The sequence below is a fragment of the Calidris pugnax genome, unplaced genomic scaffold (genome assembly GCF_001431845.1).
Source record: "Calidris pugnax isolate Ruff unplaced genomic scaffold, ASM143184v1 scaffold17, whole genome shotgun sequence".
Lineage (NCBI taxonomy): Eukaryota > Metazoa > Chordata > Aves > Charadriiformes > Scolopacidae > Calidris > Calidris pugnax.
The window spans coordinates 8,242,829-8,259,375 of NW_015090794.1; the positions used below are offsets into that span (position 1 = coordinate 8,242,829).

The 16,547-nt window shown below is 42.6% G+C and overlaps 1 protein-coding gene and 1 long non-coding RNA gene across 2 annotated transcripts in view; one reads left to right on the forward strand and one right to left on the reverse strand.

The window, feature by feature from the left end:
* LOC106884686 overlaps positions 1-10,368 on the forward strand; it is a 55,225-nt gene extending 44,857 nt beyond the window's left edge. The window contains exons 41-48 of the mRNA XM_014936210.1: positions 449-546; positions 956-1,140; positions 2,176-2,378; positions 2,826-3,015; positions 3,663-3,772; positions 5,682-5,801; positions 6,244-6,383; positions 9,396-10,368. Coding sequence (XP_014791696.1) covers positions 449-546; positions 956-1,140; positions 2,176-2,378; positions 2,826-3,015; positions 3,663-3,772; positions 5,682-5,801; positions 6,244-6,383; positions 9,396-9,411 — 1,062 coding nt within the window. The 3' untranslated portion in view covers positions 9,412-10,368. The remainder of the gene's footprint in view (positions 1-448; positions 547-955; positions 1,141-2,175; positions 2,379-2,825; positions 3,016-3,662; positions 3,773-5,681; positions 5,802-6,243; positions 6,384-9,395) is intronic.
* A 4,945-nt stretch (positions 10,369-15,313) lies between these two features.
* LOC106884889 overlaps positions 15,314-16,547 on the reverse strand; it is a 38,838-nt gene continuing 37,604 nt past the window's right edge. Inside the window, exon 11 of the long non-coding RNA XR_001411315.1 lies at positions 15,314-15,445. This is a non-coding gene — a long non-coding RNA (uncharacterized LOC106884889). The remainder of the gene's footprint in view (positions 15,446-16,547) is intronic.

Here is a 16,547-nt window from a genome sequence, read left to right on the forward strand (position 1 = left end):
AGCAGCAGTTATCTGTCATTCATGTAGCTTTTGCTTTTCTTCCATAGAGAGGGTGGATTGTGATTCCAGTAAATAATGTCAAATAGTTTTGGGGTCTTCTAGTTTAAATGCAAAGCATAAAGAATGTATCATAATGCCAATTTATATTAACAACACTATCAATCCTTTGCAAGCTACTGAAGCACATTACTTGAAGTATACCGATACTTCACTGAGTTAATGTTATTTTAGGAAGGATATATTTCTGCCCATTATTTATTGCTGTAGTTACTAGTGACTCTGCTCTGGATATTAACCTCCAAATGACGAGATGCTGTCAGGCAAGTGACAAATGCAAGAGAGACTAAAGTGCTACTTCACTGACTATTGATTTAAAACTCATTATCAAGTACTGACCCTGCCCTGAAGCCGTACAGTTTTGTGATCTCCTTTTCTGGCTCTCCAACAGGCCACACAGCAGATGCTCAGGTGGGCAGAGGCCATGTTTTCTCGGGCTGTGAGCAAGATCCGGAAGCCTTTACTCAACCTTTACAGTTTTTCAGCCAGGTAACTGCTGGGTTTTGCAGGATCCCTGCTGCTGGGTAGTGTTCTGAACGGGTATGTGCAATGTTCGTCTTCGTATCAGCTCGTGTGCTGAGCCCTGCGGGCAGCCCCCGGCCACGCTTTGCTGTGGGCACGTGGCATAACACCATAATGTCCATTTTTGCTGGCTACCGGGACAGGCTGCATTCCAAAAGAAACGGCTCAGCCCCAAAGAGAATAGCAATAACTGTGGTAACTGGCCTTATACAGCCTGGTGTATTGCAGGTCTTAGCCGTCGCATAGCTTTGTTTTGCCATTCCACTCAGACTGTAGTTCTTAAAAATATTTCACTTCCACATTTCTAATAATAAAGCAACTGCATTTCATCAGCTTGGCAGATAAGGGCACGTGCTGTTTTGTTTGTATTCCACAGGAACTGTTCAGTGGCAGTAAAACTGCCGGTACTTCCTAAAGCAGACCGCTCCTTGGATCTGGCAAATATTACTAATTATCTCATTGAAGAAAAGCTAATGAGGCCCCTCCAAGACCTCTACAATATCAACATAGTTGCAGAGTATTATAGATTCAAACGGAGGATGATGGAGAGTCCCTTTGAACGTAAGCCCTTTCAAAGTGCTGCTTTGTTTTGTAACTGGGTCTATTTCCATTTAGTTCTAAACTTTACAAATTGTATTTGGAGTATTTGTTTACATAGTATTTAAAATTAATAATTTTCCTATAAACTTTATGTATAGTCTTTCTTGTAGAATAATTGTATGTACAGTATCAGCACTTTGGGTAAAGCTGACATGCAATAAACGCTTCTACGTAATATTCATGCAAACTTTGCAACTCTCTACACTTCCTACTGTTGGGACTAGAAATCAGGTGATGGCATTTACCTGTTTTATCCTGTGCTCCTGTGAGTTGTTGCTCTGGTTCAGTGCCAGTCCTACCATGGACACTTTGGCTGTACTTTGAAACTGGTGACATCACTTCTGTTGACTCCAGGATGAAAAAGTTCAGTCCTACCAAAACTTTAAAGACTTAGAGATACTACGTGAAAAAGCATTGCTCAATGCTAGAAGGCTGCGTTAACAGTCCCAGCTGTGCCTTATAGATAATGGCTTTTCCAGAAAGAGCCATTTTTAATGGCTTCCTCCCAGTAGGCAGAGCTGACGGAGGGCACTGAAAGCAGGTCCTAGTGACCAAATAGTGAAAGTGATCCATCAGCAGGGTTTCCTGGGCTGCGACTGTTTGATGCTCTGGTTTGGCAGGGTATTTTTTTTGAAACAGTTAATATTTTTGCTGTTTTCTGCATGCAAATGTATAATGCGTATGGGGGAGCTTACAAATAAAACTGTCAAGTAGCAGGAGTATAAATGAAGATGAGCTTTGAATCCTAATTCTTGTTTCTCAAAGTTTTAGGACACTCAGGTAGATCTATAATGAAAAAGAAATTATTAGATTGCTCCCTTTCAGGAGAAATTTTTGTTGCAGAGCAACTTGTAACTAATTAAAATGTAATAACAGATTGAGAAACGATTTTAAGAGTATGCCAGCCAGAAGCTGTTTGTGTTGAGTATACAAGTAGCAGCACTTACTGCTCTGTGGAAAACTCACTGATGCCACTTCTGAAATGTCTTTCTCTAGATCATGCCATGTTAATAGGGACCAAGCATCTTATGACTTTTGATGGGAGAATTTATGATTTAGCATCAAAGTGCAGTGTACTTCTTGCCAAGGATTTTGTTCACGATACTTTCACTGTAATACTAAACGAGGAAACTGGTAACTCAAGATCATTGTATGTGGAGATGAACCAGACCGTGATCAGTATCTATCCAAGACTGAAGGTAGGGGGGAATACTCAACCATTTTTCCTTTCCAGACCAGAAATTATCTTCAGCCAACCAACAAAAAATAAAAAAAAAAAGTCTTCAAAATATGAATGCTTAAAACATAGATCAGAGCAGCTCTCAAATCTAAGTGCTAGAAAGTAACCCCTTTTTAATCAACGCTCACTGGGTGCTTAAAATGAGCTGCTCAATGAACTTTTCAGCTTCTCCTCTTACATGGCCTAAGAGAAAGGCAGTTAGAGCAGGCTGGGCCCATAGCCTCAGTGCACCTGGGAGGCTTTGGGCTTTCCTCATCTTTCAGAAGTTTAACACAACTCCATTCCTATTCCCCAACTCTGGGCTGAGCAAAGTTGACCCCATCCCACCTGCAAAGCCAGATTGACTTTGCCTGTCATTGAACTTTCATTGTGATGTATTTGAAATTGTATTTTCATTTTAAAACAGGTATCTAAGATGTATAACTTCTCCTTTATGGAAGAGAACTGCCAAGTACTGGATCAGTCCCTTGAAATGAATAGCACTAATTCAAGGAGAGAAACCAACAAAATAGAAGTGTCTAATCAGAAAGGAGTCTCTGTATCTTGTGACTTTCAGTATGGTCTCTGTACTGTCACTCTGGCTGGATGGCACCATGGTGAGTATCCATCATACAGCTTCTGTCAGCAGTTACTCATTTTTTCTGTATCTCTTGAGTTATCAGTCTGTAGTACCAGCACGTGGGTGGGTTGTCTTTCACTTGCTTTTCCCCTCTGTGTTGACACACACCCTGGAAATGGCCTCAGGCGTTCCCAGTTATTGCCAGATAAACAGGGTATGTACTGCTCCAGCACTTACCTTGGTAACTGTTGTTCCAGTGCAATAAAGCAGATGGGAGGGGAGTGGATGTGACAGTCAGCCCAACCCCACACCTCTGTTGCAGGCTCATCTTGTCAAACCTGCAACGGCACAGAGGGAGGCCTAAAAGTTTCTAGGGCTTTGGTGTACTTGGAACACATTCCTCTCCATGTCCCCACACTGTTCTAAAACTCAAACCCCTGGGATTAGCAGAGAGTGGATACGATTGGATGGCTTGATCTGGTCAGGAGCAGCAAATGAACAGTTAACAAATGAGATGGCAATGCATCTGAGAGAGAAAAATCCATAATGGATGCCTGGGCACACTTTCCCTCTTCCACATCCCAGCTGAGCTCTGCTGGACACAACGCTCAGAGCCCAGAGACAGCTTTTAAAATGGCCCTGTGTCTATTTGTGATAACTTACTCCATTTCAATTTCATTCCAGGTATTTCAGCTGGGCTTTTTGGTACCAATGATAACGAAGCTGGAAACGAATGGATGCTTCCGAATCGCTCCTTCACTGACAACGTGCAAGAGTTCACACAGAGCTGGCAGGTAAGGAGCTGAAGGGCTTCTTGCTCTGCAGACACCAGTGGTGCTGGGGCACAAACAGCAACGTCCAACATACTGTTGTGGCTTAGATGAACTAAAGCTAGAGAGTGAAAACAACAGCAAGCTGTACATAATTTGCTTTCCTGTGTTTAACAGGGAAAGGTTGCATGTATTTGCTACAAACCATACAAGAATTTCCTGTAGGTGGGCATTGAGTGTTTTTGGCCTAAGCGGTAAGGTAAAACATCAAGGCTGCTTCTGCTATTAGAAGAAACTGGTGTTGGAACCAGGTGTCTTTGATGTTTTCTTTCTTAGAGCACCTCTTTCGGGAATACAGAGCCAGGCAGTACTGAGTCTGGGACAAATCCATATGTTCATCAGTCAGGCCACAGTTTGTACCAAGGAGCTTTCCTTCCTCGGAGGTTTCTTTAGAGCTGTTTGTTGTAGCTGGGTATGTTGAGCCTCTTCACTTTTTTTGTTCTTCCTGCTTTTCATTTTATCAAGAAACAAAACTTTAGAAAGCAGTAACTTGTAATGTTGTTCTCCATCCCCACATCACTAAGTGCAGAGACTTTTTTGGCAGGTTAGCTGCTACTCATTCACTTAGTGACTTATATAAAAGGAGTTCCTATTACTACCACAAATAAATGTGGTAACTCTTACATCAATAACATTACACCTCTTTACTTCAAAGAGACTTAACCTTAATTCATAGAGTTTATCATCAGCTGAAAATAATCTAAATCCCTTGAAGCCTAATTTTTAGAATCTGTTAAAAAAACAAACCAGCATCTTATTACTACTAAGATTTGGTGACTCTTCCCTTCACCTTCTCTCTCACCAGAAGGTGTCCAGGTGCTGGGCACAGAAATCCTTCCCTTTTCAGCTCTATGTCAGTATTTAAAAAAAAAAAAAAAAAAAAAAAGAAGGTTGTTTCAAGTATCTTGTACTTTTCCTTGCTGTTGGAGAGAGATTAATGAGTTTGTAGCCTATGTGTATGTTAATAATGGGGCGGGATCATAACATGACTGACTTTATAATTTTCTTAATTACTACAAATACTAATTTCTAATATATTCATAAAAAAGCAATAAACTTCATGTCATAAACTAGCTGGGAAATCATGTACGACCTTAAAGTGGCATAATGGCTGATGGCACCACGGCTGCGCTGATGCCATTTGTAGGCCGTGGCATCTTTGCAGTGCTCTGTACTGCCACCAGAAATTCTAGACAGCTGTAGCTGAACTCTGTGCTGTTTGCAGTCATACCCTGTTCAGACTGACTGGCCACACACACACGTACTGCTGTCACACATCACTAAAACCATGGCCAGAAATACTAATGTGCCAAGTCAGGAGTTCGTGCCAAGTCTTAGAAACTTTGCTGAAGGGGTAGGAAGAGACGACACGGTGGAAATACCCAGTTGAGGCAGAGTATTCAGCTGGAGTGATAAAAGGGAGCTTGCAAAAATCCATCCTGAGCAGAAGTTTGAGCACAACTATATGCACTACAGAAAGCAAAAGCACAATCAGGTTACTGGGCAGGTATTTTAGCCTGAAATAAAAGCAGTCAGTCCCTCTGCGCTGCCAGATTCCCCTCACACCGAACTCTAAACTCGGACTATGTCAGCAGCCACACACCAACATCCTTTAGTGAATAAGAAAATCAATAGACAGAGGAAACAATGCCTGTAATCTGTAAGATTTATGAGACATACATTTTTGTTTATGAAGAACACAAAAAGAACACGTCTCAGTATTAATGAACAATGTATGTTAATCAGGGCACTTTACTGAACTCTAACCACCTGTATCTCCCATCTCACACGGGGAATCTGAAGAAGTCATATGACACTAATGTTTAAAAAAAAACCCCATACCCCCACAACTCGAGTAATTCTGTTTTCCCAGGTAAGCAAGTGCAGCCTCGTACAGAAGAAAGCGAAGCCATGTCCAATCACAGCTAAGCAAAACGTCTGTGAAGTGTTTTTTGAAGAATCACATTCACTTCTTAGGAACTGCTTCAAAGTTGTAAGTACAATGTCAGCCACCAAAGGACTGTCTGAATGGCCAACTGTTACACTTCAAAGGGGTACACAGAATTGGTGCAAGGACATAGCAGTTTAGTTGCAGATAACTTTAGAAGTAATCAAAGCAACAATCCAGAGAGGGGAAAAAAAAGGTGCTGTATCACCATAAATATAAACTGAAGGTCTTTGACATCCACAAAATAGTGGTATGACCTTGACCACTCTTCAGCGTACAGGTGTCTACAATTTGGAAATACAAATAAACCTCTCAATATTAGGTAAAGAATAAAGGTTTGTGAATGGGCCTAACAAGGGCTGCGGGGAGGGAGACACAAATCAAACTAGCTCTTGAGTTCCCCTGCATCTGTATTACCAGATTGTGGTCTCCAGGAGAGGCACAGGCTGGCACCCTGCTCCTCTGACCACTGTCCCTGCTGTCACAGGTGGACCCTGACCCGTTCTACAGCATGTGCAGGTCTGACTCCTGTGGCTCCCGGGCGCTGGAGGCTGCCTGCAGTTTAGCAGCAGCTTTTGTTCATTTGTGCAACCGAAATTTTGTCCCTGTGGAAATGCCTCCTCAGTGGTAAGTCTCGCTTCTTTCATCCCAGATATTCTGACTGCATTGCTCCAGTAGTTACATGCCTGTTATTCGAGAGCACATGAGAAACTAAAACTATAGGCGTGAGCAAAAATGGCCCTATTCCTGGAATTATTCTTCTTGCTCCTTGTCTCTCCCACCCCTTCTGCTCTTCACACAGAGGCACACCATAACCCATCCCATTAGTACTCTAATGGCTTTCTTATTTCCTCCCAATTTGCTGTGTAGAAGGAGGCAGAAGGGTATTTGCAGAATATGCTGTGATTGTCCCCAGGAGCTACGCTTCTCAGATACTATTTTTGTTTCAAACCTTTTTTTGTCTGAATAATGCATTTGGATTCATATGAACAGCAATACATACTATGCAGACACACTGAACATACTCAGTGACCTATTTCTGTACTTTTTAGTCTCTTTTAATAAAATCTATCTATCTTCTTTAAACTTAACCTAGAATTTCAAGATTATCAATACTTGTATTTTAATGCAGCTGTCATCTGGAGATCTGTCTTCCGGGAATCTGTTTAAAAATGCAAAGAAAGCTGAAAAGCCTGAAAAGAGCAGTAGTGCTGGCTTGAAATTTTTGGCATTACAATCTGTACCCATTTCTGTTGTTGTGGAAATTCGTTACAGATCCCAGCACTTTTTGGTGACGCTGAGCACACTGCTGCATTGCACACTACTGCAGAAACTAGATTAGATGAGGACAGTTACTGCTCTAAAATAGACTGGAGTCGTGCTCTCCTGCCTCTATCTGTGTTACTTGGGAAGGGTAGAATTTTAAGGAAAGAATTCTTGTGTACAGAAAAAACCTGTTGGAAGTCCACAGCCCAAAAATACTTGTCATAAAATTTAGTCCCCTTTTATTTTCTTCAGAGCTACTGCATTATCATTATTTTTATTATTATTACTGCAGAGTTACTGCCCAGTTCAGCTGCCCCGTTGCCATTTCCAGTAGGCGTTACCTTACTCCAGTCCCAGTTAGGGTTGTGCAGTACCGGTACCCAAGGAAGGAACTGTTGGTTGTGCTGGGAACTGCAGTCATCTGAGACACCTTACCATTGAAGGGTGATAGCAGCTGTAGATTTTGGCATTTTCTGTATTATGTCTATTCACTAATTAGCATTATAGATCCTTTCTACAGGGTTCTTATTAAACTCTGTCTCCATTGGATACTCTGCATTTGGTACCTTCTTTCAACTTTGCTATTTATTGACAAGAAATTGCTATATAAATAATGATACATCAACAATGATAACTTGTACAATTTCAGTAATAGTGATTATTCATGTATTGTTGTCTTGAGAGATGACCAAGAACATCCCCAAAACTTACTATTTTACTTATCTGCATTATGTTATTCTTAGTTTAGACCCCCTAAACAGGAGCCTTCTCTAAAATTTGCTATATGATTGTATCTTGTTATTGAATGAGAACATTAAAGGAAACACACATACAAATTATCATCATACTGATTACTGATATACTTGCCTAAGTAATAATTTAAGATGTAATAGTATTTTTACAAGACTGCAATGGAAACATTTACCCTATGGGTGAATGATGGGATCATGCAGAAGATACAATTATGCTTTTGCTTGAAATGAAGCACTTGGGTTTACACACCTAACTTTTACACTCCATGCTTTGGTAAAGCTTGCTAATGAGAATACAGCATGGATTTTTTTAATATATGCAATGAATTATTATATTAATTTGCATTTGTAAATGTACTGCCACCTCAAAACAGTGATTTGGTGACTACAAATACATTTGTGGTATGCCTATAAGTAAAATATTTAGAAGTATTTGCTGAATTCTCACCCGCTAAGGAAGGGAATAGCTGTCATGTGTTTGCATGTGCCTGTGTAGCCATAAAATAAAAACCTAGGAAAAGAACACTTACAAATATATAAGTGCACCACACGCACGTGTTCCCGTCTGCGGCAGTAACGCCACGTGTCATCATCTGCCTCACGTACCCAGCTCAGCCAGGGTGTAAGCAGGAGGCAACCCTGAAATTTCTGAGCAGTAGCTTCTAGGCAGTAAGTGGGTTTAACTCCAACAGTTTAAACTCCTCAACATATTCATGTGAAATACAGAAACAAATTTTGTTAAATTTGAGCCTGAATATTCAGTTGAAAACAGAGTTTTAGAATGGCCAAAAGACTGAAGTCCACTGGTGCTGCTAGTTTACATTATCCCATTTCTGAGGAAAGGGATTGGAATTACAGTGGATCACAAGCTCAGTTAACAACAATAACATGCTATTAAAGCATGCTATTAAACAAGCAAAGTATACTGGGATGTACAGATGAATAAACATATTTAAGACAAGAAATAATTCTTTTCTATTCAGCTTATGTTATGCATCCAATTTTGGACACTGTTTTATAGTTAAGCTCTGAACCAGCTGAGTGAAGTCCAGAGGAGTCTCTAGGGGAAAAAAAATAAATTGAAGGCCTGAGGATAGACATAAGTTAAATCTTCTAAATAAGTAAACACACTACAGAGAAGGAAGTGGAACAGCCCAGACTGCAGTAAGGGAGAACCAGGATTGATATGACAAAGGAATTTGTCATGGTCAGGCAAGTCACCATGGTATTCTCCAGCCATCTAAGGTCATGAGAACAAGAGAACACTGCAGTCAGCAACAGCTGCCCCTGCACTACTTTGTAGAAACTCTTACCAAGGTGCTTCCACTGGATAGTTGAACTAACAAAAACCATCAACTCCAACATGTGAATTTATCATCAAACAAGATAGAAAGAACCTTACATCTTTATTTCCGTTTCATGGATCTAAGATAAAACTGTATCTAAAATGCTAGAATACTTTTCCCCACAGTTTTTTGATGTCATAAATGAATTTGATGCTATTTTTCCCTTCACAGATTTCTTGTAATTCAGCACAATAACACCTTGTATTACATGTCACTTTCTATCCTTTAAGTACTTACTAACCACTTACCTGGATTTCATCTCTTCTTTATTTCAGCTTGAGCCAGTTCTGAATGGCAGATACCAGCCCTGAAGATGGAGGAACCCTTTCAGCACCCAAAATAAAACGGCTATTTTAGGTGGACAAGCTAGAAGCAATAGTGGGGAGAACAGTAAAAGTGAATGAATTAGTGTTAGAACTATGAAAATAAGCTTTTCACTCAGAAACACCTGAGGGTAAGAGGAATGATTTGAGTACAGAGACAAGAAACTACAAGCAACCAGAAGAAATTGGACTTAAAAAGACTTCTCCCATTTAGTAGCCAAGTAGCCTCTTCACAAGCCTCGAGCCATAGCATGAACACTTTTAAAAGATGACAAAATGTCTTTCCCAGCTCAGATGAGTACAAGTGTTTTGCTTTGTGAAAGCAGCATATCAGCTTTGAACCTGTGCAGAGATGGTGACTGCTTTTTTCTCCAGAACTGAAACTGAGCTCTTCAGTAAATTCTGGAGAAAGTGCCCTTTTTCCCAGGAAGTGACCCAACACGCAAGAGGGCTAAGATAGAAATAGGATGGTTAAATAATTTAAAGCATTTAATAATATTCTCATTTTTATGCTGTTTGATTTTTCCCTTATTAATGTGTACCTTGTTAAATGAGACTCAGCTTTCTTGGGATCTGTTCTGCAGTTTCACGTTCTCCCTTTGTGTCTTTAGACCCTCCTTCTCAGAACTTGGGTCACACGTTGGGAAAAGGTGACGGATGCCTGTCCTATCCATAAAGCAGTCATAAGGTGTCACAGATACTGGTGTGCGGGTGTCTCATCTGTTAAATTATTTTCTGTATTTTAGTTCTACTGATTAAAAAAAAAGCATTACATTTCTTCCCACAGTACCAGGAATGCAGTTATTCCTTAGTAAAAGGTAACACTGCTGAATCCTTCAGATGTCTTTGCATATTATGCAAACATTGAAATAACTGTGTTCTGAACTATGAAATAATGCTAATAAACATCTGGCTTCCTTATTTTTATGCTGGAGTATGGTTTTACTCATCACTCCTAAGAATGAAGTTACACTGACCTACAGAGTTGGAACTGGCTGGGTTGAAACGGCTCCTGTAGTTCACAGAGACAGAAATACCAGCTGCCCTCCCTCCTCTGTTCGCTGCTTCAGCTGCACTTGCTCTCTGAACCCTTACACTGCACTTCTATACAAATCCTAAGTAAAACAGGATTTCACACTAGTCAGGAAAATGCCTACAATTGCTAGGATTTCCACACACATGAGATGCTGTTACATAAAACATGGTAGAAATCAAGTCTTCCTGTGTAATAATTTTACAACTGCTTACTCACAGAGGTGTTGTATAATGAGGTATTTTTGACAGAGATGATTTATACCAGTTATTGATTATAAAAATGCATGATCTTCTCCCCAGTTGCTAACATCCTTCAAAAAATACTGAGGTGACAGCTGCAGGAACAAAATAGAATGTCAGCAAATAGAGCAAAAGTTTCAGAAAAGCTGCCTTACTTTTCAGCTAATTGCAGTGCCATTAGGGATACAGGAAAGCAGAGTTAACTGTGTGCTAGCTGTAGACAGCAAACCTGAGATGGATGCAGATACTGGCTCTCCTAGAAGCTGCATAATAACATAGCAGGAGGTAAAGAAGCCATTTAAACACCAATAAACATTTTGAACTACAGTTTAAACTACAGTGCTGGCATCTTGAAAGATGTCTGGAGATGGTCCTGGGTTATGCAAATGCAGTTTGCCTCTGGATACTTACTAGAGGCAAGAACTCCACCCGCCCCTCCAAACCACACCTACAGCCCATGAAGTTCAGCAGGAGCCTGGGTCAGGGTGCCAGGGGTGCTGCAGACCAGGGTAGCTCATTGAGGAGCAGGGGAGCCAGCTCCTGGGGCAACAGAAACAGCCAGCCCTTCAGCCCTGCTCTTCTAAGGGCTGTCCCCAAACACTCCACTGACCACAGCGACAATAAACACTGCGTCAGACCAGTAACGAAAGTCTGCAAAAAGCACCATTTCTACAGAACAGGATGAACAGAATGATGATCTGGGGGCAGACAAGAAAAGGCAAAAAATAAACCACACTTCTTTTTTCAATACCTTGTTCATAACTTGAGCTTAAATTTGAGCATTTATTTATAGCTTTCATTAATAAAGTCACTTCTCCACTTTTTTGTCTTGGCAGCTATACCTTTCCCTTGTGCCAGACAGACTAGTGGAAAGGGAGTCTTTCATGCCTGTTCATAAAGTAACTATCGACAGATGGGCAGAAGTTTCTCACAGGTCAAGAGGTTCTTCAAATTAACTTTGTAAAACCTTTACTGAACCAAGGAGGCCACCCATCCCAGTGACTTTCAGCTGTGTCTTGACCACACTGCACAGCAGTGTCTCATCTTGGGAATTAAAAAATGGCAATAACAGACCACCCTCCCTGCCTAGCAGAGTCAGATGTCGGCTATGCTGTAAGGCAGCCCATATTAGCAAACAAGCCACTAACGAGGAGGGTGACAGAGGGTGATGTGGGAAGCAGGTTCCAGCGGTCCCTGAGGCTGGGTGGCAGCCGCCCTGCCTGCTGCAAACTGACTCACTCCCCGGGGAGCCTGCCAAGAGGAGGTATGATGCAGCACACAAAGCATCCATCCCTCAAGCCAACTCGTTTGTGATTCCTCATGGATGTGATCCTCCAGGAAGGATCCCCTTGGCAGGATTTCACTGAATCATTTCTCAGGTTGATACTTTCAGAACTGCAAAACTGGTATTTTAGTCTGCACCATCCTGGCTTTACCAGGACTAACTTTCACTGTACAACTACTGATGACACTGTACATTTTACACCACCTCGACTGAAGTAATCTGAAACGCTTATGCTTCAGATGAAGGTAATGCAGTGCACAGGCCAACTGTCCCATGGAAAATGCATAAAACCCACTGAACAGCCACACGTCACACAAACGGCTCTGACCTCGCCTCCTGCCGTGCAGGAGAGCAGAACTCCTGCATCCAACTCCTGCTGCTCAGAGCACTGTGAACGTGCCCACCCACACGTGATTAAGTCAGTCTTCCAAGTGTACTTCTTAGTGCCTACAACTTACCTTCAACGTGTCCTTTATATAGCTCATAAACAGAAACTCCAGCTCTACAAAGTTCACAGACATTTATGCAGACAATGCAAAAATTTATGCCCCAAAACTTAGTAGCACAGTTGAGGTTTTGAGGATCTATCACAGGCTGAGAAACGTTTGACATTCACAGACCCTTATGTTTCTGCCAGTTGAGTTCCCCAGATACTGGTATGTGCTCTGAGATAAATCCAGATTTGTTCCAGTTATGACAGAGCCAACACAGCGCACAGAAGCCTTCCTGCAGTCTCCAGCCATTCTCCTGCCCTCCTCAAGGTCCAAACACCAGCCACTCTTAGAACAAGATCCCAGCTTTGACCTCCCCCTCGCAAGGGAGGGCTAGAGAAGCCCCTCACCCTGTAACTCCTCAGCTACGTGCTCTGCTGTAGAACAGCAACAAAAACGACAGACAAACCCACAAGCTACTGTAGAACTCAAGACACGAGTTACAACGTGCAAAAAGGGAGAATTCCCAGTCCCCAGTAGAGCCCTGCAGTGCCAAACTGGAAACCCTGAGATCAGGCGCTTCAGCCTGACCCGAAGCCCCAGGCAACATCAGTCACTCCTTAGGTAAAGCCCGGCTAAGCTCCAAGCCAAAGCCATCACTACAAGTCTTTTAATTAGAAGTTTGACATTCAACTTTGCTAAGAGTGTCTTTTGCTTTGAATTCCTGGGAAAGCACTTTTTAATGTGAGCTTTCACACAAGCATCCAGTCTTGGCTTTGAACCCCTTGAAAGTTACTGTTTTACTAACGTAACTGCAGGCTTTCTGAAGCACTGCTTCAGGTCAGCAGCTGATCTCCCTCCAGTCAACCGCCAAGAACATTCACAGCTTTGTACTCAGCCAATACGTGGAACTTGCTAGGGGGTTGGAACCAGTTTGTGTCTGGATTTTTAGTGAGGTCAAGCGTAGAGTGCAGGGACAGACAGATCCTGAAACACCCTAAATCAAGCAATGGAGAGATCTAGATCTTGTTATGCTTGGAAACGGCTGTTAGCAAAGAAACCCCAGATGCTTTGACTCACGAGCCCCTGGATGGAAGCTGGTGAAAGCTGCAAAGAAATCCTCTCCAAATCCAATCCAGTCTTACATAAGCACAATTCAATATAAATACAACTTTTCAGATGCACCCAGTGAACATGCATCACTGCCAGGCAGATTAACAGTAGCTTCACTCCCAACCAAACCCTGCACCCACCAACCACGCAAGGCCGGGCCTACAAGCCAGATTTAATTCTGCCGTAAATTTACTGCCACTAGCAAGGATGCAGCAGAGCTTTTAGCTCTTTATCGCCAGGGCGTTACTACCTAGTTAGAAAGCACACCAAGGTGAAATCTGGACTGAGATTCAGGTTCCTGGAATAAGAAGCATTCAGATGGAAAAGGAACTATTGCCAGTTAAAAACAGTTGCCAGCCAATACACTGACCACATGGATCATTTCTGAAAGGCTACAGCATTCCACCAGTGGGTTTTTACAATAAACCCAGACCGCCAACATTCTGTATGTGTGTTTTGGCATTTCGTAAGCAGGGGCTCAGAGCACAGGACTTCCATTATACAGCTGCCTCTGATGTGGTCTGGTTTGGAATACTAAACTCAAGGCTGGAATTGCACTCTGAAATCCAGTCCCTAATCTGCAAAGATGTCATTTAAAGATCTACTTAAAAGATGGTATTTAATGTCCATATGCTTTGAAAATAGTCCCACGATCTTAAAATTTAGTTACCACCACTTGATTGTTGCCTTAAACTGCACAGAGTACAAGCACAGATAATCTTCCCTTCCTATATGCATTCCTAATTGACACAACTGTACTGCTGGACAATACGCTCCCAAATAGCAAAGCCAGACTGCATGGATAATGCAACGCTTTCTGTAGGACTCAAGTTCTCTTTAGACAAGGGGGGGAGGGGGAGGAAAGAGTATCAATAGTTCTGCTTTTAAAAGACTTTTCAATTTGTTTTTATGGCTGGGTTTTTTTTTTACAGGACAAAGAAAGATAAAAATAAAATATATTTTGGAATGATCTAGACAACTAAAAATAGCATACATCGGAAAAAGAAAGGAAACCTTGAAAGAGAAAAACACACTTGGGCTCAGCAAGCTTGTCTCATGAGGTGGCAGTAGTATTTGCATCTTGAATCCAGAGCACCTATTCCAAGGAACCCTGCATCGCATCTTTTCAGTTAATTTCACCTCACCGAACAGAGGAGCCATTACTGCACCACTTTCAGTATTTCAGAAACACAGAAACCAGAGAGGTATTTAAGTACAAGACTCTGCTTGCAGTTAAAAAGAGACATTTGTCTTAAAAGTTTTCTGACATGGTTATTACTGAAAGAGAAAACAGGTGAATATGTTATTTCCAACCACAGTCCAAGTGGACTGAAACACACTTTGCCTTCATTCTACGTATCGAGTTGGCTTTGGTAACATGGTTTCTGTGCAGCCCTTGCAGCCAAGAGCACACTGCTATAGGAATGACTACCTAAACACATGTTCCTAGAAACAGCATGTGTAGAAACACGTAGTATTTATTCTCGATAGCGCAGACATGTTACTCAGAAAGCACCAAGTGTTTCTCAGATCTGCTGGTACAGACTGTGGAAGAGACGAACATTGTGATTATTATCGATACGCACTGATCCCTCCACTCATCTCTGAGCCTGACTTCTCTTTGGTTTACTCCAACAGTAACTGGTGGTCGTTTGAAACCACAAATACACAGAATGGCCCAATGTTCTGCACCAAAAAAAAAAACCAAAAACCCACACTTCCAGTTATTTTAGGCAAAAAAAGAAGTATCTAGGGGATGACTCTGTGCAAATCCTCCACTTCAAGGGTCCACATATTCTTATGCACGGGGTTTTCAGAAAGATCTGTCATCTTTATTGCTCGAAGAACAGGCTCGGGACTGCAGGACCGCACCAGGCCCATCACCATTACATAGTTCCCTAAAAAAAAAAAAAAAAAATTAAAAAAGCATAACATTTAATTAACCTTTGTATTTTCATTTTAATTCAGAAAGCAAAATATTTAAAACCAAGTAGTTAAAACAGTTTGACTTAAAGCTGCCAATACTTGCAACAAAACTTAAGGAATGATGGCTTAGAACTGAAAAAGGCTTCATTATCCACACAGCCATTCCTGTAGTAGATTTTACTAGATTTTCACATACAGTTAAGTGTCAAAACCAGCACACAATTCCTTCTTCTGCCATGGAAGTGGAGGGAGGACAATTCGGAAGACTGAAAGTTAAACAGCATTACTATTTTATACCACAGCTCCTGCAATGCTGCAGTCTAGCACTTCTCCAGTTGAATTAACAGTACTGATGATGGGGAAAAAAAAAAAAAAAAAAATAAGAAAAATCCCTATGCTTGTTCCAACACTCGCAGCTCTTCTCTGCAGCACCCCAGTTTGATCACGTATCTCCTGTAACTGTGGAGAGCTACAACAGGCCCTATCCTTACTGGAACTCACATGGGAAGACAGTGCAAGCCTTTGCACTGACAGTGACACACACACTGTCCTGCTGCAGCGCTCCAGCAGCACAGCTCTTCTGGAAGCCTCTCCTACGAACGGGCCTGTGAGAGCAGGCGCCCCGCGCAGCTCAGCGTGTCCCCCGGCCACACACAGGCACGAACCATCCCAACGCCCCACGCAGCCCGGGGCCCGCAGGCCTCTGCCGGAGCCTCCCGCCGAAGCACCGTGACGCGGGCGGCCCAGAGAACCGCATGAGGCCCTCGGGACCAGCGAGGCCGCCCCGGGCCGCCCTCCCGCCCACCGCCCCGGGGGCCGCGTGCCGTGCCCTGCGTGTCCCCGTCACCCGGGGAGGGACACCCCCGCGGGACCGCACTGGGAAGGAACCTGCTGAATTATTTCAAAACACATACGGGGAGGGAAAGCGCCCCGCCAGCCCCGGGGGGAGCCCCCCCCCCCGCGGGCCACTCACCGCCCACCCCCGGCCGGTACCTGCGCTGAGGCAGGGCCGCCCTTTGGGCACCTCCTCCACCCCCAGCACGGTGAAGGGGCCGCTGCCGTCCTGCAGCCGGG